We start from the raw sequence: 22,879 nt of genomic DNA, 5'->3' as shown, positions 1-22,879 counted from the left end.
AATATGCATTAGTCAGATTGAAGATATCTTCTCTAGTTGTACCTTCTTTCTTTCAATGGTTGGCAAAACAACAAGTAGTCTTCAACCATACCTTCATTTACATAACGTACAAACAGTAGCAAAATAGCTAGATTAGCTACATCAGTTGATTCATCCAACTGTATAGCATAATATGGACTTTTCCACTCTGTGTAGTCTCTACATTATTTGATGTCATTAATTCTTCGTGACAACGTATTATTGGACCAAGGTACCATGTCAATCCTTTTTGCAGCCTTTTCTCTGAGCATGCAATGAACTACGTCTTTTATACATGGACCAGTCAAGCTCTCTGCTATGGTATGGGCTTCTGGTGCTTTTGCTGCTCGGTAGCTCACGCGTATTACGCTTCAAGTGCATTTTCATTATCAGAACTTGCTTTGGATATAAAACTGGTAATGTCACTTTTCCTCTCAGCTGATTTTTCGCTTGAAAAAATCAACAGTCTTGTCGAGTTGTGCGGGATGCCTAGTAGATGGTGCCAAAGTAGAGAAGGTTTGAGGCTGCTGTTTGCTAGAACATCACCACAAATTACACACCGTGTTTTGGATGTTCTTGATCACCAATGCATGTAAAGCCATATTTTATATAATCATCGTCATATTTTATTTTCTTTGTAAGTGACTTTCCAGGATCATCATGATCATTATACTTAGATTTTCCACAGTGTGGACTTGCGGAAACACTAGTTAATTCTTGTATCTTTACACTTTCCTTTTTCAGCCACTTATCCATTGAACTTGGGTACAAAAGTTCTAATAAAAATAAGACCGAGAGAATGCTAACAACCAACAAACCAGAAAATAAGAAGATTCACTCACATCTCACTGAAGCAAAACAGCAAAACAGCACTCCAGAGAGAATGACTAAGTATCGAATTACTGAGCCACCTTTCTGTTGCTCCACTGGCCACAACATGGTTCCGGCTGGTTTGGCGCGCAAACACCTTTTCTTCCACCACCAGGGCCATCCCTAAGAGGGTGCCCTGTGAGGGACAAATTAGCCTTGACCACCCCCCACGTACAGCCTTGAACACCCGCCCCTCCCCGCTCATGCTGCCTAACTTCCCCTGTCTGCCAAGGACTGGTGTCCAAGCTGCCACCTGCAGACCTGGGGTCCCAGCTGCCACCCTGCCCAGTAGGGGGCTCAGGCTGCTGGCCCCGCGCCAGAATCTGGGCTGCCTGCTCAGCACTCCACTGAGCTCCTGGCTTCTGGTCCCCGCTGACTGCTGGGGTTTGGGCTGCCGGCCCCAACTGCCCAGGCTAACTGCTGGGGCTCGGGCTGGCGGCCCCCCGCTGATGGGGGCAGGGCTCGGGCTGCTAGCCCCAACTTCCCGGCCCTGCGCTCCATGGGGCTCGGGCTGCCTGCTCAGCACTCCATGGGGCTCGGGCTGTGTGCCCTGGAACCTGGTCCCACCTGCTTCCTCCTATGCCCGGGGTCCTCTAGCCGCCATTAGGGAAATTTTTCTGGCCAACCCCCTGTAACCTTGTGCGAACCTCCCAGGGGTTCATGAACCCCAGTTTGGGAACCACTGTTCTAGTACAAGTGTTACACGGTTAATTTTATGGCATTATTCCTGATTTACAGCCATGGAAAAGAAAGGAGAATCAGGCCATTTATTTTTCACTTGTTAAGTTTTGTTCTTGCAGCCCTTACTCATGTGAGTAATCTTTACTCATACAAACAGTTCTACTGACTTCACTTTCATTTTTTCACTTTTTAAAAACAAACAAAAACCAGGTGCCACCGTTCCTTTTCTCCTGTTAGCTTTCTTAGCCACAGTTCTATATAAAAGCCACACACTTGGGTTTAATTTAACTACAAGGGCCACAGCCACAGTTAGTGTAGAAGAGCACATCACATCTACACCAGATGAGGATATGGCCCCTAGTTTTTAAAATAGGGAGGGAGAGATCATTAGGGGAAAAATAGAAGCTGTAGACCAAACATTGTCGTAAATACTGCAGTGTAAAACTAGGTGTGTGTGTGTGTGTTTGAGTGGCAGCAGAAGTACATGCACCATGTGATGTTATTCTGTAAACTCCTTGCTTTTTAATTGACAAATATAAGAAACCAAATCAAAATGTAATTATTGGATGGACTCTGCTTTGGCTCAACAGTAACTTACATTCTCCGTTTACAAGCTGTGACACTTTTATAGCAGTGCTGTAGGTAAGTTGGTATCAGCACTTCTTTGATAACCCCAAGGTTTCAGGGAATATAAAATTGTAGATAAAAGATGTATATGACTTCTTAAATCCACTGTTGATAAAATACTACAAAATTGAATCTTCTAGGCAGCTTGTACCGACTGTTGCAGCTTTATGTATAGTACATGGTCTCTTATAAATGCCAGTTGTTGAGACTTCTGGAAGTGCAAAATATTTAAGTAACTTTTTGCAGGAATGAAATGCAGACAGATTATTTTTCCACAAGCTTTTGGGGAGATAGCAGTGACTGTGTAGTGCTGCATGTGTGCGATTTTAATTATAACGTGTAATTTGGCCACAACTATCAAACCAACATTCAAAAACCATCTTAGCTATATTAAAGCTTGTCAGACCGTGCACCTCCTCAGATAGGATCTTATACTGGTCTGTGGTGAAACTTATGGGAGGAGGAAAGGTTGCTCCAACCCATAGATTATTATATTTCTATATAGAAAGTGGTATCCTAAGCCATTGCTGGTGCTAGCCCATTGGGGGCCCTAAGCAGGAATATTTGTGTGCCCCCTTAGCGCATACTAATAATAGGGGGGGCTTCCTTGACCTGTTTGGGGCCCTAAGCAATTGCTTAGTCTGCTTATGCCTAGCACCAGCTCTGCTTTCCAGACCCATCCTCTTGGTTGCCTGCTTTTATGCAGTTTCTTGCAGCACAGGAGGGAGCAGTAGGAGAGAGATGGGTTTGGAGCAGAGGTGGGCAAACTATGGCCCGCGGGCCACTTCCGGCCCGTGGGACCGTCCTGCCCGGCCCTTGAGCTCCTGGCCGGGCAGGCTAGCACCCAGTTCCTCTGCCGCTGTTCCCCCTCCCACGCAGCTTCAGCGTGCCACGCCTCCAGCGTTCTGGACCGCTGCTCCTGCCGGGTGGTGGGGCTGCGAGCTCTGAGCAGCATGGTAAGTGGGCAGGGAGTGGGGTGTGTGTGTGGATAAGGGGCAGGGGTTCCTGGGAGGCAGTCAGGGGATAGGGAGTGGGGGGGGGTTGGCTAGGAGGTGGGGTCCTGTGGGGTGGGGCAGCGAGGGAACAGGGAGCAGGAGGAGGTTGGATATGGGGCAGAGGGTTCCAGGGGCTGTCAGGGGACAGGGAGCAGGGGGAGGTTGGATATGGGGCAGAGGGTTCCAGGGGCTGTCAGGGGACAGGGAATAGGGGGGTTGGATAGGGGGTCAGAGGTCCTGTGACAAGGAGCATTGTGGGGGTTGGATGGGTCAGAGGTTCTGAGAGGGGCAGGCTGTTTGGGGAGGCACAGCCTTGCCTACCTGGCCCTCCATACAGTTTTGCAACTCCGATGTGGCCCTTGTGCCAAAAAGTTTGCCCGCCTGTGGTTTGGAGTGTTAAGGCTCAATGTACAAAAGCCAGTAACACAGTATGTCCTGTTTCGTAACTAGCTGTGAAGTGTGCTTTTTGTTTTGACTGGTTGGTTTGTAGGTCTCTTAATAGTGACAGGAAAGCAACTAGCTGCTGTGTCATTTAGCCTATTAGTTGTTCTCATGCCATCGAGATTCAAGTGGAAGTGAAACACAAGCTATGTGATATTTATATTTGGAGTGTGATGTGGAGTCATGGCATCTTTTTAATTTTAGTTGCATTGGTGGAAGCCTTTATGGGGTACTAATAACATCAGCCACACTATCAGAGGCTCGTTCACCTGCACATCCACCAATGTAATATATGCCATCATGTGCCAGCAATGCCCCTCTGCCATGTACATTGGTCAGACTGGACAGTCTCTACGTAAAAGAATAAATGGACACAAATCAGATGTCAAGAATTATAACATTCATAAACCAGTCGGAGAACACTTCAATCTCTCTGGTCACACGATTACAGACATGAAAGTTGCGATATTACAACAAAAAAACTTCAAATCCAGACTCCAGCGAGAAACTGTTGAATGGGAATTCATTTGCAAATTGGATACAATTAACTTAGGCTTGAATAGAGACTGGGAGTGGCGAAGTCATTATGGAAGGTAACCTATTTCCCCTTGTTTTTTTCTACCTCCCCCCCCCCCCACTCCTCAGACGTTCTTGTTAAACTCTGGATTTGTGCTGGAAATGGCCCACCTTGATTATCATACACATTGTAAGGGGAGTGATCACTTCAGATAAGCTATTACCAGCAGGAGAGTGGGGTGGGGGGATGCTTTGTGTGTATAAAAAGATCTTCTACACATTCCACAGTATGCATCCGATGAAGTGAGCTGTAGCTCACGAAATCTTATGCTCAAATAAATTGGTTAGTCTCTACGGTGCCACAAGTACTCCTTTTCTTTTAACCTTCTGCAGAGATCTGAAGGATGTAAAGTTGGGCTGAGGGGGGATTTATAGCTGTTGAGGAAAATGTTTTAAACTTTTTTTCACCAGACATGTTGGGTGTTGCAAAATGGGCCTGCGTTTTGTGAAACCAAGCATAGGAAGAAGAGGTGGAGCTGCTGGTCACCGTATATTATCCCCTTGCTCTGCAGTATTAAAGTTCCTTGGTTCCACACATTCTTAGTTTCATGGGCAGGGAATTCTCAGGTCGTTCATCTGTGCCAGTCTCCCTCAACAGAATCTGGGCTGTCCTTTCTCACTTTTGTTTTCTGAGGTTAGGGGTCGGGGATGAGTATGCAAGTGGCCTCCCCCACTGATCTGGCTCTTCCTGCACCTTTTCTCTGAAGAGCTAACAAAGAGGGCCCCTGCCTTCTCACCATAATGGAGGCTGATCTGGGGCAGGAAGCAACAACGTGACTGAGGCACACTTCTCCCAGGCTTGCTGCTCTGGCTGTTTAAAAACTATGGGGCAGAAATACTTATGGTAATGCCATCTATGATAGGATTTGGGGACGATTTGCTTCAGTTAGCCCAGTGCAATATGGCTGCCTCATAGTGCTTAAAAGGCTGGGATAGCAGGTATAGAAGGAGCATTTTCCTGGGCCCACTTAGCTCAGACAGTGGATGGGGTAGCCACCAGAAGGGCCTTACTTGGATTTGGAAGGTGGCATTGGCTTTCGATGCTGGCTTTCTGATAAAAGAAGATGGGAGAAAACAACTTGCTTCTCAAAGAGCAGTGGAATTTAGCAGGCAATTGTGCCTCTTCAGAGATAACCATAGTTAAGTATGGGGATAGCCTGCACAATTGGGAGTGGTTTAATGGAGAAAGAGGCTGGGAAGATTTTTATTTTTTCCAGTCCTCAAGCTTTAGTGGGGGTCTTCAGGATCTTGGATTTGGTGAAAAAAGAAAGAAGAGGTCTCCATTGAGTTTGGTTGCTGGTTGGAGAGCGGTGAGGCAAACAAGTCTGAAATAATGAATTATTGGAATGTTACATTTATCTTTAAGGAATCTGTTTCTGCTTATGATAACCCCACAAATCATGAACGCTTCATATAATAAGTGTACATAATACGTAGTGATTATCAAGTCAAGTTCTCTTCCAAATATTGAAATAATAAAGTTCTAGTGGGTTTGGAAATGCATTTGCTCATGTGTAGTGCAAATACTACTAAGGAGGGGTAGGGATTATTTAACATGATCAAGGAGTAATGGGCATAGCTGTGGTATTTAACGTGCTATGTCTGTCAACTGTGTATAGTACAAATTAGTAGCAAATACAGATTTCCACTATCTAGTGATGAGAAGGTTAGAGGCATTACGGTAATACAAATAAAAAATATTTTGAGAAAGAAAAGAAAAACTTAGGCCTGGTCTACAGTAAGCGGTTATTTTGGAATTAGCCAAGTTAATTAGAAATAAAACTGATTCTGTCCACACGACCAAACCGGTTTTTTCGATTTAAAGGGCTCTTTAATCCGATTTCTGTACTCCACCTCGGCAAGTGGAGTGGCGCAATTCAACGTTATTGGCCTCCAGGAGCTATCCCAGAATGCTCCCTTGTGACCGCTCTGGACAACACACTCAACTCCAGTGTACTAGCCAAGTAGGCAATAAAAGCCCCAGGAACTTTTGAATTTCATTTCCTGTTTGGTCACCATCAGCACAGGTGACCATCAGCACAGTCCACCATCACAAGAGACCACGCAGTCCTGAATTTGCAGACGAGCGCCAGCATCGTCCAAACGGGAGGTACTGAATCTCATCGCACGTTGGGGAGATGAATCTGTTACGGCAGAACTACGTTCCAAAAAAAGAAATGCAAGTACGTACGCTAAAGTCTCCAGGGCCATGACGGAAAGAGGCTAGTCCAGGGACACAGAGCAGTGTCGTACAAAAATAAAGGAACTCGGGCAAGCATACCAAAAAGCCAGGGAGGCGAACAGGCACTCTGGGTCACAGCTCACGGTAGAAGCAGCATGTATGGGGCTGCATGCAATTATGGGGGGTGACGCCACCACTACCCCACCAGTGTCCACGGACACCTGCCGGTGGGGAGTTGCATGGAGCGAGGAGGATGAGTTATTGGAGGACGAAGAGGAGGAGGACGACCATGTACAGGCAGCAAGTGGGGATCTGTTTTCCCCCCTAGCCAGGAACTACTCTTAACGCTGGAGCTAACAGCCTCCCCCCACTCCCAAGGCAGGCTCTCGGACCATGACCTTGGAGAAAGCACTTCTGGTGAGTGAGAGCCTGATCGGAGCCGAGGGGTGGGGGGAAACCCAGCTGAGCTGGGCTGTTCGCATTTAAAGGGCTCATCCCTGCTCAGAGCCTCATGGGAGCCACGTGGTGGGTGTGTGGTGAGGGGTGGGTGTTGTATGAAGCGATCATCCCAGAGAGCCTGCAGGCAAACCCACCAGGCATCCCTATGGGAAAGGGGGCCTGGCAGTTTGAAGGCATTGAAACGAATGCAGAAGTAGCAGAACCCTTCGTGCCCCTACGGCTTACCATGGCTGCCTGCAAGCTGAATTCTGTTGCCTGGCCACGTGTGATGGCGTACTCACACCAAAGTGGCAGGCACTTCAGTATAAGAAGCAAAATGCGACCTTGTACTGAAAGAACATGTACTGTATACTATGAATTGCCTGTTTCACTGAGAGTGTCCCCTTTGTTCTCTAAAATGTATCTTTTAAAATATTATCCTCCCTTTTTCCCTTCCCGCAGGTGCAAATGTTTCAACGTGGCTCCTATCTACTCCGTCCCAGAGGCTGGTCCAGATTAGAAGGCAGAAAAAATGAACTCAGGATGACATGTTCCCCGAGCTCATGCAGTCCTCCCGCACTGATAGGGCCCAGCTGAATGTGTGGAGGCAAACAATTGCTGAGTCCCATAAAGCGTTAAACACGAAGAGAGGAGGGACGTGCGCGATGAGAGTAGGCAGGATGCTATAGTCAAGCTCATGGAGGAGCAAACTGGCATGCTCTGCTGTATGGTGGATCTAATGCGGGAAAGGCTTCTACCTTCTGATTTCTCTCAATGTGTTGTGCAACAAATAATAAAGAATGTTTTTTAAACAATTGTGACTTTATTTCCTTTCTCATATATGTATGTGTATATATATGTATATATGGGGGCGGGTAACTTCAAGAGAAACAAACAACTGTCACACCGTACCCTGGCCAGTCATGAAACTGAATTTCAAAGCACTCTGATGCGCAGCGCGCCTTGCTGTGCTCTTCTAATCGCCCTGTTGTCTGGCTATGTGAAATTAGCTGCTAGGCGAGTTGCCTCAACCGTTCACCCTGCCATAAACATCTCCCCCTTACTCTCTCAAATATTGTGGCACACACAACAAGCAGCAATTACAATTGGAATATGGGTTGTGCTGAGATCTAACTGAATCAGTAAACTGCACCAGCGTGCTTTCAAATGTCCAAAAGCACATTCTACCACCATTCTGCACTTGCTCAGCCTATAGTTGAACTGCTTCTCACTACTGTCCAGGGTGCCTGTGTACAGCTTCGTGAGCCATGGCATTAAGGTGTAGGTTCGGTCCCCGAGGATAACTATAGGCATTTCAACATCCCCAACAGTAATTTTCTGGTGTGGGAAGGAAGTCCCTTCCTGCAGCTGTTGAAACAGACCAGAGTTCCTGAAGATGCAAGCGTCATGCACCTTTGCTGGCCATCCTACGTTGATGTTGGTGAAACATCCCTTATGATCCACCAGTGTTTGCAGCACCATGGAAGAGTACCCCTTGTGGTTTATGTACTGGCCGTCCAGGTGTTCTGGGGCCAGGATAGGGGGATGCGTTCCGTCTATCGCCCTGCAGCAGTTAGGGAACCCCAGCGCATTAAAGCCATCCACAATGGTCTGCACATTTTCTAAAGTCCCTACCCTTGATAGCAGCTGGTCAATGGTTGCATTGGCTACTTGCAACACAGCAGCCCACTCCAATCTGATTCCCGACTGACTGGTAGCTGTCAGACGTTGCAAGCTTCCACAGGGCTATGGCCACTCGCTTCTCAACTGTGAGGGCTGCTCTCATGTTGGTGTCTTTGCGCTTCAGGGTAGGGGATAGCAAGTCACAAAGTTCCATGAAAGTGGCCCTACGCATACAAAAGTTTCGCAGCCACTGGGAATCATCCCATACCTGCAACACTGCTGCGGGCCCAGAATCGGTATTCCACGGCATGAACCTGGCCCAACGCCACCATGATCTCCCGATCGCCACATGCTGTGCTTCTAGGAATGTCTGTGTCCATGTCCGCATCAGTATAGTAATTGTGTGCTGTCATCGCTTCCTCGCCCGGTTTTGCAGGTACTGCACATACTGCTGGATAATTCGCGAGGTACTTACAATGGTCAAAACTGCAGTGGAGATCTGAGCGGCTCCATGCTTGCTGTGCTGTGGCGCCTGCACAGGTAATCCTGGAAAAAGGGCGCGAAACGTAGGAGAGCAGAGTGGCAGCGGAAGAGGTGCTGTTTGGTTCACGATAGCTGAAAAAAGGCAGGAAACGGCTGTCTTCTGTAGCATTCACAGAGGCTTTCACAGGACAGACAACATGGAGAAGCTTGGTAGCGCGGCAAGAGCGGGAGAGCAGAGTTGGCGGCGGAAGCTGTGCTGCTTGGTTCACGATGGCCGAGCAGAGTTGGCAGCGGAAGCAGCCGATGAGGAAGAGAGAGAGAGTAGATACTTATAGAGATTACATAGAAAGACGAAAGGAAATGCAAGGTGGATTCATAGTACCTGGAGAGAAGCGGTGCACTGTCTGCTGAAAGAAGTTTGGCGTCTGCATGACAAAAAGGCACGAAATGATTGCCTGTAGTAGCTTTCACAGAGGGAGGAGCGACTGACGACACACACCCAGAAACACCCGCAAGAATGTTTTTGCCCCATCATGCATTGGGAGCTTAACGCAGAATTCCAGTGGGTGGCGGGGACTGCGGGAACTGTGGGATAGCTACCAACAGTGCACCGCTCCGACATTCAATGCTAGCCTTGGTACTGTGGACACACTCCACCGAATTCACGCGCTTTAGTGGGAACACACAAGACCGAATGTATAAAATCGCTTCCAAAAATTCAAATAGAATAACTTCAAATTTTTATACTGTAGACATACACTCTGGCTAAGTATCAAAAAAACATTTCCTTTTGGTGAGATCTATGAAATTGAAATCTTCCAAGGAAAATAATGGGAGCTCTCTTATTGGGCACATTTAAAACTAGACTGGACAAAGCACCAAAAGCCTATCTAATTTATCATGCACTTATCATAATAGTGTCCAGGCACCCAGTTCTTCCTCCCCAAACAGATTGCAGAACAATCTGGTATTGGCAAGGAAATAGACTTAATTACCTGCTAGGCGTTTTCCATTGCTGGTTTCTGTGAACCTGATTTCCAGAATCTTTGGTAGTCTTGCATTTGGCATAAGCAAGTTGTGTGTTTGCATGGTTAGATTCTGATCTCACTGGTTTTGTCAGTGTTATTCTCTTATACTCCTTTAAGTGGGATCAGAGTCCAAACATATGACTAATAATCAGAAAATGTTATTTTATCTTTCATTCTACTGAACATAAGCTGGAACTCTATGTAGAAAGTATTTTAAATAACATGGTTGTGAAGCAAAGTTTTATAGATATGAAAGTTTTTAGATAACATCTCTTTATCTTGACATGTTCTATGTTAGGATTCCAAAGCTGAGTTATTTCAGCACTTTCTGGAGTATATAAATAAAAATTTTTTATTTGGGGGGTTTGCATATGTCCATTTTTTGCACAGACCAAACTTGCTAAATGTAGATTAACTGTCCTAGCAGTTACACCTTACCAAATAATGTAAACCATAAAAATCATATATCCAATTCAGATATCGTTTTCTGATCTTAAAATGATACAAAGGAATAAATCCACTATTAAAGTAAATATAATTTCTCTATTTCAGCACTATAAATAATGGAAAACTGATCCTCTTAAAAGTGATTCACACTGGAATGGAAAAGAATCATAGAAGTTTTATAGATTTATATTCTAAAATTCACTGTGTGTGTGTGGAAGAAAAAAGTAATATACAGCTTTAATAAAAATCAGAACAGAGAAATTCTGTTTCTTGGAAAGCTATGCAATCCCTTTCCCCAAAATGTACAGAATTCCAATTTGTATTGCTTAAAGTTGCAGAATCCAAATTTGAACAATAATGGATGGATTTTTAGAGACCTCGGGGTATGTTTGAAAACTATAAACCTGTATTTAAAAATCGTATAGTGAATAAAATAGACACTTATGATATCTGCTTTTTCAATTTCTACCTTTTTGTTTTAGGTCTAATTTTGCTACTTTTTCTTGTGCTTCCTTTTGCTGTAGACTAGTTTTATGGAATGAGTAAGTGCTGTGTGCGTGTGAGGTTTGCAGAATTGTGCTTCTAATAACTAAAATGAAAAGCCTTCATGAGAACAGATCCCATGCAGAAACCATAAGAGTCCTCCAAGTTTCGGTGGACTGTTGATGTCTGAGAGGAATGCGCCCAATGATTGTAGAGTGAAAAACAGGTTCAGAGAAGCTGCCTAAAAGCTATTTATACTGGCATGGCACTCAGACATCCCTCACTTTTTACACTAGTTCCCACCCATCTTTCTGCCAAGCTTACTAGCTTTTTTCAGACCGTCTCTATGGGTCCTCCAGTTTTCTCTTTCACATACTCGTACAGAAACATTCATACAAATAGATTCAGTCACAGTTCGTGTTCTTTCTCTGTTGCACCCTTCAACTTATTATCAGATGCAGTGCTCTACCTCTTTGCAACAAACCAGGTTCAGGAGCCAGGAATACAAAAGATTATTTTAAAAATGTCAAATAACTACTGTTGAAGAATTCAACTTGTTTTTCTTTCCTTACTCACTCTTCTTTTTTCCTTTTTTCTTTTTTCACATTCCCTGTTTGTGCAAATGCCAGACTAGCACTTGAACAGACTGACCCATCCTTACAACACCTAATAGATCAATGTAGTCACAGTGTCAGTTATAAAGTATCTTGTTTTCTAATTACTTTGTCTAGCTCACTTTATGCGCATTGGAACTGGTACCCAAGAGTGCTGCATCCTTTTTGAGACTGATTTGGACCTTTTTTACTCCTACTAAAAATGTCTGAGGCTTTTAATGTTGTTAATAAAAAGAAACAATTTAACATTCCCCAGCAGACTCAATCAGCCAGAGGAACCCATGTTGCAAGTCCCTGGTGGCAGAAAGCCTACATGGAGAAGCAGGTGTCTCAGTGGTACAAGATACTGTCTGTCAGTCTTTGCTTATTGAGTGGCATGTCAAAGCTACCCACAGCAGCCCAGAAAGTGGGTGAGATCAGCCATGAAGAGGGCCTGGTCACGGTGCCTTTGAGATGCATTGAATCTGTGTCTCTCCCAGGCTTCCCCTGTCAGAAATGGTCCTGTTGAATTGCATCTGGAAATGACAGCTGCTTTCCTGAGAGGGAACTACAAGGGCAGGGAGTAGCAGTAATGGAATACAGGTGTAATTTACTCCCAGTGCTTCCGAGGATGAATGAAATCCTCTGGGTGTTCGTTAGCAAGAGGGGATGAATTATTGGCCCAAGCATCAGGTTTGCAATATATAGACCCTTTGCCAAGATTCAAACCAGCGGATCCAGAGACAGCTCAACCTTTTGTCTTTGAGGTAGTTAAGTTGCATTGCATTGAAACCTTAGAAAACGAAGGTCCTGTGCTCTAGAAGGATTTATATTTTCAAAATGTGAGAGGCTAGGTCTGTATGTAAAAAATTTCCCAAGTGAAAATGGCCAATATCCGCATAAATAGAAATCTACATCTAGAGAATCCATGGCATATTTTGTAAGACCAAAGATTTACCTCGGTATCATTGGCCACTGTATCTACTCCTCCCTATTTTGCAGCTGGCTGCCAGCCAGCCCCCATTGCAGGGGTGGTTGTATTTTAGTAGCTAACCATTAGAATTGTGCAGAGAAGGTAATTCTGTTTCATAGAGGATTTCGGAAGTTTGAAATCTAGTTCCATTCCAATTGGGAATGAAACCAAAAATTCTGAAATTCTCTGCAAAAGGGAATGGAGTTCCAGGGCAGTTCTCGTGGTGGGGAGGGGGAGGGAGTGGGGGTTGCCAAGAAGCCACGTGGCTGCGCTGGCAGAAGCTAGCCAGGGTACTGAACCCTGCTTGGGTTCTATTGGAACTTCAGCAAAATTGGGCTGTCTTTTTGCAAAATAATCTGATTTTGCTGAATTAGCAAATTTTATTGAAACAGTGCTCTGCTGGAAATTTTCTGATTACCTCCATTAAACATATATATTGTTTATAAAATCATTTTGGGATTTTTCAGAATTGAAATGTGCTATTCATATAAAGAATTATTTTGTTATTGAGCATTAATCTGTGGGAGGATTATCAGATAAATGCTTTGAGAGAGTAATTTGAAATGATCACTTCAGTCATTTGCATGCTGTCTTAAAATGGCTTTCTGATATTTAATTAAAAATATTCCATTTTCTAGGTGACAATGGCTAATATCGGAATAAATGAAGATCGTTCAATGGAAACCTGTGAAACAATACTTGTCGTTCTCCGAATGGCAACGTGGAATCAAATATTAGATCCCTGGGTATACATTCTTCTAAGGAAAGCTGTGCTGAAAACCCTCTTCAAGATTGCTAGGAGATGCTGTGGAATGCACATCATGAACTTGCATATGTGGGAACTCAGCTCCATCAAGAATTCTTTAAAGGTTGCAGCAATTTCAGAGTCACCAGTTAGTTCCAAACAAATAAATCAACAGCCACTCAGCTCAACAGGGCAATAAAATCAAACACTGGGTATGAAGAAATAATGGGGGTGTAATGATCACGCACTGAGAACACCTTCAAATTTGTTAGTCTTTGTTGTAATATGAGGGTAAGTGGTTTGGTACTTGTTTCAGATTGTGAGTGGTTTGGTCTTATTGTTTACCAGTTTGATATTGCTATTCCAAGATGTGCACTTGAGTAACTGTGATCACTCTAAAAACACTTTTGGGTGAAAGTGTCTTTCAGAAATGGGGTGTAATCAGACAAGACAGATTTCAGAGCGGAGTTAGTTCCACATTGCCGTGCCTGCAGCAGCAAAAACACAATCATCCCCTGACTACAGAGCACAATGGCAGAAACTGTTAAGCTGGGTGTTGAGAGGACAGATGGTCACGAGCACTAGGCTTAAGGAGCACGTGAGGAGAGAGTGGAGGGAAGAACTTGTTGGTTAGCAATAGAGAAGGTAATCTTTAGTGTTATAGTGGCACCTCAGTAGTTAAGTGTCTTCATAGCTTTTTAAGGTCCAAAGCGATAACTTTGATCATCTCATCTGACCTCGTCCATAACATAGGACTCCTCTAAATTAATTTCTTCTTCAAATCCAATAGCTATGGTTGAACGAGAACATATCTTTTTAAATCAAGATTGGATTTTTTTTTTTAAAATGTGCCGTAATAGAGAATCCACCGCAACTCTTGGTAAGTTATTCTGATGGCTAATTACCATTCAGATGTAATTTCTAGTCTAAATTTGTTCTAGTTTTAACTTTCAGACATTGGATCTTATACTTTTGTCTGACAGATTGAAGAGCCCTCTGTATCAAATTTTTGCTCCTCATGTGGGTACTTATAGACTGTGATCAAGTCACCCCATCCCTTCTCCTTGAGTCATTTACTATAAGGCATGTTTTCCAATCCTTTAATCATCCTTGTGGCTTTTCTTTGAACCCTCTCCAATATTTCAACAACGGTCTTAAAATGTGTACACCAAACTGGATACAGTATTCCAGGAGCAGTTGCACCAGTGCCAAATACAGAGGGAGTATAACCTCTGTACTTGGTGTTCCTCTGCTTATACTTTTGAGGATCTCATTAGCACTTGTGGCCACAGTGTTGCCCTGGGAGTTTGTGTTCAGCTGATTATCTGCTATGATCCCTCAGTCCTTTTCCGATTCACTGCTTCCCCAGATAGTCCCCCATCCTGTAAGTATGCCCTATGGCCTTTGTTCTGAGATGTACTGTATGACTTTACACTTTGCCGTGTTAAAATGCCTGTTTGCTTTTACTGGTTTATCAAGTGATTCAGATTACTCTGTATCCGTGACCTGTCCTCTTCGTTATTTACCATGCTCCCAATCTTTTTGTCGTCTGCAAATTTGATCAGTAATGATTTTGTTTTCTTCCAGGTCACTGATAAAAATGTTTAACTAGCATAGAGTCAAGAATGGATCCCGGAAAGACCCCGCTAGAAACACACTCCCTCAATGATTGTTTCCTGTTTACAATTACATTTTCAGATGTGTCAGGCAGTTTTAAACTCATGTAGCATGTAGGTTTATAACTAATCTGTTTATACTACATTCAAACTCGGCGTGTAGTTTCTCAGGACAGATGAAAATTATGGGCCCAATCCTGTAACACTTACTTGTATGAGTACTCCCATTGAGGTCTGTAGCAAACAAATTTAGACCTAAACCCATGTGATCCTACATAAAGAATAAAGTTGATCAAAAAACTGTAACACATTTCTTGAAAGGTGTCACAGATGCATCTGCAAAAATACATATACAGCACACCTGTTTTATCTGCAGAGACCCATGTTGGTGCATGCAAACAAGAATTTGCATGAACAAAATGGGCACCTATGTGAGCAAATGTAGGGTGTAGTTTGTGGGAGCAAGGAGTACTCTCAATTTTTGCAGGTATATCTGTGCCTTCCTTTGCAAACTTAGAATCCAAGGCTGAAGTGCTGAATGCCTACAGTGGAAGTTGAGTACCTCGGTACCTATGTGGAGGCTCCCAGCACCTTGCAAAAGGGCCCTTCACAATAAATTTTACCATCCCATTTTTATATATAGCCTGTATGCTTATTGTTCACTCCTTTGATATCAAAGTACAGTATAACTTTCAGTTCCAACTGTCTGAATGTCATTTGTTCAATATTATGAAAATAAAAAGTACAGTAATCTACATTCCTATGTCATTTAAGTAATGCTACTAGTTGCAAATTATTACGTGCCGACTATCAGTTGAGTATTTTGGAAGTCATTGTACTAACTCTAGTTACAGACATTCATTTTATATACTCATAGGGGTATTGTGCTCCCCCCATTGAAGTCAGTGGCAAAACTTCCCTTGACTTCAGTGAGAATAGGATCAGGCCTGTGGAGACTGTTGGAATTCACACATGATTGTGCGGTCAACCTGTGACATTATTATGTAATAGGCAGGCTTTCTTGAAGAGCAAGAGATTGATACGAATGATAGCATTGTTATGCAGTATTTACTGAATATGATCCAAAGGAGGAGAATATACAAGTGCAGTCCCCAGTGTTATCCTAAGTTGGATGAAACACATTGTAGGAAGTGGTTGAGTGTAGTGCAAAAATAATGAACTCTGCCAGGTGATTGAAAGGTGTATCCTTTCTCACATTTTTCAGCAAAAGATATGTGACTGGCTTGGACACAGAGAGGATTACTAACCAATGCACATAATCCATCAAAGACAAAAAAGCACTTACTTATTAGTCTTATCATTGTAACATAACTGATCATGGTTACTCTTCTCTTGTTTTTAGAAGGAAATGAATAAGGGAGAAGAAGCTCTGATTTTGTGACTGTACTGTGTTAATACCAAAATGGTGGTAGGGTAGAGTTTATAACAGGAAAGAGTTGCTTCTGGATGGAAAACTATAGTGTTCACTTTACCTACTTCACTTCATACAACTGTTCCACTTCCAAATTGTTGGTCCAAAATCAGTGCTGACACATTCCCCATGTGGTTGCATTGAAATGAACGTAAGTATGATTTAGTGCTGAATGTGGCTTCCTTACCATACACAACCTGTTGTAAATGTGTCTAATAACATAAATAAGTTGTTCATCCTTTTGGGGTGAGAATTTTGCTTCATTGGCTGCAGAATAATGTTAGACTGAGATACTTGACAAGTGAATGAAGCATATCTGCGTTCCATTGTGTTGTGAATAAATATATCTTGTGTACTTTCATACTGGCTGAATTGTAAAAAGGTTTAACTTTATATGTATATGTGTTTTCATATATTCTGTGTATTGATATCTATTGAATGTAAATTGTAGAGCCTCATTAAATTTATTAAAACAATATCTTGAGAGTAATGATATTTTACAATGGTAATAGAAAACCTAAAATATTGAAAAATAATTGATTATAGCTTCTAATCATATCCCTTCATCAGGAGAGGCACATTGGGTTCTTGACAGTCATAAATTTCAGTTTGGTAGCAGTGTGCTTTTAATAATTAAAGCTGAATCCTTGTTCACATTAATTTCATGAATAGTCCCATAGAAGTAAGTGGGGCTGCTGTAAGTAAGTATGGCAGGCTGGATCTGGCTCTGATGTCCCAGTCTTGCAAAGTGCAATTCCCACTGGAGTTGATAGGGTTCAGCATATTTCCAGAAGCACCCAGCTATTGCCCCACAAAATTGGGCCTTCTAAGGGGTAGAGCTTGGAACTTCAGGGAATTTAATTTTCAGAGGAGACAGGCAGAATAAGTGGGATTTTTATTTAAGTACCTGTATTTAAACCTCTGCAGACTGTATAGCCTAAAATATAGCCTAGCCTCTGCAAGCTCCACTAAGTGAGGTTTTTGCCTTAAATAAATCTTTTGCTGTTACTGTTCTGTTTTGTCAATGATGGAATAGGGTGTGAGGACATAGTAAGACCCATTTTATTTAAACTCTATCAATCTGTCAACAACAACAGCAAAACAACGACAACAACAACAAAGATCTCTGTTCTCACTTTGGTAAGACAGATCTTCCAACTCCCAGTTGTTCAACTGTGGCTGGGAGGAACAGTCCTTTCGTTTGGAACAGAACAGTGTTACTGCACAAGAATGGAATATTTGAAACTTGGCCAATCTTAAATCCTGGCAGTGCAAAGTTCTGAACTGGTATGCATGAATGTTAGCAGCAGCATTTCATATTCTTGAGAGAGTCCTTAACTACTACTCCTGTAGAGGATAATAATGTGATAAAATTGCAATACCCACTTGAAATAAGAATTTTAATGTATACTTCAGATGCCAAAATTGCACAGTAGTAATACGTTGATATGTCAGTTTAAAAAAAAATTCAGTTAATCCTACCTTTATGTAAACAATTTTCAATGGTAGCTGAGTTATCAGAACACAGTGTGTGTTGGCAGTTAAGCATGCATATGGACAGCCCATTAGCAGTGATCAGGCTTATGCAGGTGCATCAAATGAGAGACTATATTGTACCTACTGAAGCATGGATAGTTAGCGCTAGCCAGCTTTCTACATGAATGGGAAGGGTATTTTTTTCTAGGTTGCAGTAGTTACAGTAGTCATAATACAGCTGCTGTACCATGTGGAGGAAAGCTATGTTGCAAAAAAAAAAAAATAGCGGAAATGGGTGTTGGTGGTTATTTGGAGGGGAAAGGTGAATATGCTATAACAGCTTTTCACTGCATACCTGCCTCTGGAGCGCAAGTCTGTGCAATTTAGTGGCCAGGCCCAGAGTGTTGGAGGGGAAAGGAAGCTGGAAGAGAGCTGCTAAGCATAAAATATTCCCCTTTCAACGAGTTTACAAGACATTGTTTCATAGGTTATTGCATGCCCAACAATGCCATAAATATCTGTTGCATCTAAGTCTTCCCCCCTCTCCTGCAATCTTTTGGATTACCAGAATACCTTTCGGAGGGGGGAGGGTGTTAGTCCTTTAAATCTGTCAGAGGCAAACAGCTAGAGCCCTACGGTGGTCATTTAGCAACTGGCTGCTGTTTGCTGCATCTTCCTGTCAGTTGAGTGTTTTTAATTACTTGTTATATTTTCCTCCTACTTTTTCATTTCTTATGCCTAAGATACCACATTCTCACTTCATTAAAAAGCTTTTTTATTTTTTTTTCATATTTAATAGATCACTCAGTCCTACCTAAGTCTGCACTATTTGGGATGAATATGCAATATTTGGGATGAATGAGTTGGGATGAATTAAAATATATTCTAAATTGCAATTACTTTTAAATAAAAGGGAATGCTATAAAAACTAATATCACAGCTGGATATCTTGAAGTACCACACTCCAAAATACTCTCATTTGATATTTTCATCCAAAAGTAATTTATTTTAGAACAATTGCAGTTTATATGAAGTAAACTTCCATTTCCTAGCTCTGAGGCTTGGACTCCTGAGATTAACTGAAAACAGGATTTGGGAGCTTGAATCTTTTAGATGCTTTTGAAAATTTTACCCCCCAGGCACATCCTTGGCAGGGTCTGGATGTGGCTCACTTAATCAATTCCCTGCCTTTGCAGGGGCCTGGGGCACCAATGCACCTCCATCCCTCCTGTTTTCTGACTGTGGGACATAATAGTCTGGTCTCCTGTGGGCTAGCATACTTCGGTCTAATTTCAGTTGTTGAGTTTAGTGTGCAGGTGCTGGCCGGTGCTGATGGCCTGTGAGATACGGAGGTCAGAGTAGATCATTTGGTGGTCCCTCCTGGCCTTAAACTCCATGACTTTAAATCAGTCTTGAGTTATCAACATTAAATCAAACTTAAAAGTATTTGGGTCAGTTGCCAACACTAGTATATAATGAGAAAAATGTTAAATCTGATTCTCAGTTCAATACAACCACAGTTGCAATTCATTTTCCCATTACGGTTCAAGCAGCTTGGATTTGTTTACACAAATGTTTGGGGAGGCACCTTTATTCTTATGAATACAGCAGGTATTCATGTGCAAACGAATACTTAAGTGAACATATTAACAAGTGAATGGCATATTTGCACCAGAGCACTTGCCTGGTCACCTACACATATATATGCTCAGTTACTTGATGGCAATATGGCAGAAGACAAGTGAATGTAACAAAAGCCTAAACAGCCTTATCTTTCTTACTCCCACAGACAGATAGGAACGTGGATTTTAAAATCTGGGGTTTGTGTTAAATCATGTAGCTAAATGTAATAATTATGAATTCTTTATATTATACTAGTGCCTAGAGATCCAAACCAGGATTGAGGCCCAAATCCTATTGTGCTAGGCACAGTACATTCCTATATACCTATAACAAAAAGACAGGTCTTGATCTAAAGGGACTAACTTCTAAGACCCCAATCCTGCAAACACTTATTATTGTGCTTTACATATTCTAAATCTAAGTAGTCCCACTGAAATCTAAGGCAGTACTCGCAGTATGTCAAGTTAAGCATGTGCAAGAATAAGCAAGCTCTTTCTCTCTTCTTTTTTGGCAAAAAAGGACAGGAAAAGATTGTGTTTTAAATTTCCCAGGCCAGCTTTTCCTGCAGTGTTTTTTCTCCTTGAAGTTTTCCCTCCTTGCTTCTAGAGATCCAATGCCCCAACATTTCTTCAAGCTTCTCTCCTGTTTATAAAGGTCAGGTTGTCCAATCAGGGAAGAGAAACCATATCATGTGACTTAGGTAACCAATCGTACAGTTTGAATACTGAGTCCTAAATTTCAAACATTCTAAGAAGTACTCACTGCTTGTTAACACGTTAAAAAAAATCCGACCAAAAAGTGCTTGCTATTAATAGTTTAAGCAGCTCTACGTGTTGCTGCCTTAAGAACAAATTAACAATACCTCCTTCTTTCCTTCATTTTCCCACTTAGGATGACCAATGTTGTAGGTCCCACATAAAACATGTAATCAGAACAACAGTTAAAATGTAAGATAGTTAAAAATGTCATTGCCAATGTAATTAAAGAAATTTAATTAACACAGATCCGTTATATGGTGCTGTGAATGTACTTAGTGCTTTGTTTCTTCATCACACAGTGATGGAGACTTTTAAAAATAAGTATTTATTGCCTGCAGGCACAAGGAATATAAACAGGTATCTGTTTAATTTCAGCACCATAGTTGCAAAACAAATATTCACTATCAAAATGGGCTTTACAAAAATAAAAGCCCGAAGGAAAATGGAATGACTTACTGCCTGTATTAGAGTAACACTTGAGCTATTTGTGGATAAATTGTAAAAATATTATTGCTATAACTTACAATAAGTGTACATATATTGTATAGTAACCCATAATCTACAATGCCTCAGCTCTGCTGTAATCCCCTCCATTGTGTATATGGTATGTTTTAATGGTCTTTAATGACAGATCTTTTAATGCCAATGTAACAATACATAACTTGCATTGTCAACAATTCTGTTTGTCTTCAGTTAAAATTAGTTACTAAAATAGATATTTACAACCTACAAGAAAATTCCTCCTCAGATTATTTCAGTTTTTAAGGTAAATCATGTTTTTGCTTTAAACATTGAAGGGACACCTTGAATGAATAGTCGTGGTTTTAGATTTCAAAGTCTGGATCTCTTTTGAGGCTGAACAGTGTGCCATACTCACCGCAGGCCGAAAGCAGTCAGAAGTCCTAGCTAAATTCAGAGGTGGTTGTACAGAGGTAAGGTACATATGCTGAAGGGCAAGAGACACTAGTGTGGCAGGAAAGCAACTAATACTGTAAGAACTAGTCAGTTAAAGTAGCTCCTTACATTGATTTAGCACTATGTCTAGTTCCTCTGTGTGCCTGAATGAAAGGCGGGGTGGGGGGAGGGAGGAGGCTGAGGAGACAGAATACTGACCTGGAGGCAGGGGACTACCATCACAAATGCAATTCATGAGCTGTCATAACTCGGCTGTTCTGTGCCCCTGGCACATTCCAACCTATTTGGCCCTGTTGGTCTTTTGTAGAGAGTATATCATGGCTGTTAAAGGAAAGAAGACAGGGTTAGCACTGTTTTAGCATTTAGTGCGGAGTGAAAGAATTTTCTGCCCTATTCTAAGATGTGCCTTTCGTGCAAAGAGTAGTTAAATTTTATATAAATATGTCAATCACTGATACACACTTCTTTCCAGTAATCCATCTTTTCTTTCAAGAACGCATTGAAGCAAGGCAAGACCATTCTTCTGCCATGGCATCTGTATTATTTCAGTTCCAACTTCAAAATCATTCCCCATCAGTGCCGTAGAACAAGAATAAATACGTGTTTTTGTCCAAGGCTGTAATGTGCAATATTTTATTCTCTATTCTTACTGTGAATTTGATACTGCTCCGAATGAAGGCTATGGCAGAACTCTCACTGTCAGCATCAAGACCTAGGTGAATATTGGAACACTCTGAAAGGGCTATAGTAGAACAATTTCAAATTTTGAGAAGCACAGTTATATATTTTAAATGACTCCCCACCCCAAATATAAATATGTCAAGAAGCTGCTCATGAAGCAGAACCAACACTATATGACCAGGAACGACAATAGCCTGACTGCACCATTCATGAACATGCAATAGGCGGAAAATTATTTGTCTAAATGATGCAGCAACTAATAACAATTAACAAATACACTCCCAGAAATGAGGATCAGTTTGCAAACAATTTGCAAACAGAAATAAGAGTGATCTAAATAGAATATTATTTGCAATGAATAACTTTATCAGCACTAATTGCATATACTTATCCAGGATATTTCATACTTCTTCAATAAGTGTCCCCGTGGGTGCTCCACTTTAGGTGTTTGTGCATTCCTGTGCTTCTAGTCGGAGATTTGCAGTAGCAGTACCCTGGTTGGCCATGCATGCACGGCAGCCGTCTTGTGCCACTCCAAGTGGCTACCCAGCGTGAGCAGCCAACCGCCCACCAATTCTTTCTCTACTGTCGTTGGCTTCGGTCAGAACAACAGCAGTGCCCCAAAAACCTTGCTATTTCTTTATTTCAACCTTACACACTCTCAAGGATTCCCATGCCACATTGAAAACCCCAGGAATATATGCCCTGGGAACAAAAAGAAACAGTTCAGATTTTATACCCAACGCTTCCGCACTGCCCTGTAAGCCCAACCTCAAAAACATTATGACCAGCATTGCAAACAACGTCAGACAAGACACCGGCAAGCCCCAGAGCAGTCAGCAACATCTCAACCATCCACTTCCAGACGAGCATTTTGAAGTGTTGGTCGAGGACATGAGAGCCCACAGACTCCACTGCTGAAGTCACTCATAACCTTCAGCCCATCTTTCTACCTGGTCTGGGCAATCATTACATCAGACAAGTGGGTCTGGAAATTATATGCCAGGGCTATTCTATCCCTTGTGCCTCTATCCTGTCTACCCACTACCCTTCCCTGTCCCTCTTCAGGGACCCATCTCATGAGCACCAGTTACAGCAGGAAGTAAACCACCTGCCAAGCACAGGAGGAGTGGGTTTTATTCACACTACTTTCTCACCCAGAATAAAACAGGCAG

The 22,879-nt window shown here is 42.3% G+C and overlaps 1 protein-coding gene across 1 annotated transcript in view; it reads left to right on the top strand.

Annotated features, from left to right (window-relative positions):
- The window catches only part of PTGFR (prostaglandin F receptor), a 31,099-nt gene extending 17,697 nt beyond the window's left edge, over window positions 1-13,402 (top strand). The window contains exon 2 of the mRNA XM_073358235.1: window positions 13,097-13,402. Coding sequence (XP_073214336.1) covers window positions 13,097-13,402 — 306 coding nt within the window. The remainder of the gene's footprint in view (window positions 1-13,096) is intronic.
- Window positions 13,403-22,879: the final 9,477 nt, after the last annotated feature.

The sequence above is a fragment of the Lepidochelys kempii genome, chromosome 8, assembly GCF_965140265.1.
Source record: "Lepidochelys kempii isolate rLepKem1 chromosome 8, rLepKem1.hap2, whole genome shotgun sequence".
Taxonomy (NCBI): domain Eukaryota; kingdom Metazoa; phylum Chordata; order Testudines; family Cheloniidae; genus Lepidochelys; species Lepidochelys kempii.
The sequence above is the reverse complement of the archived record's forward strand: the minus strand, read 5'-3'. Positions and strand labels throughout refer to the sequence as shown.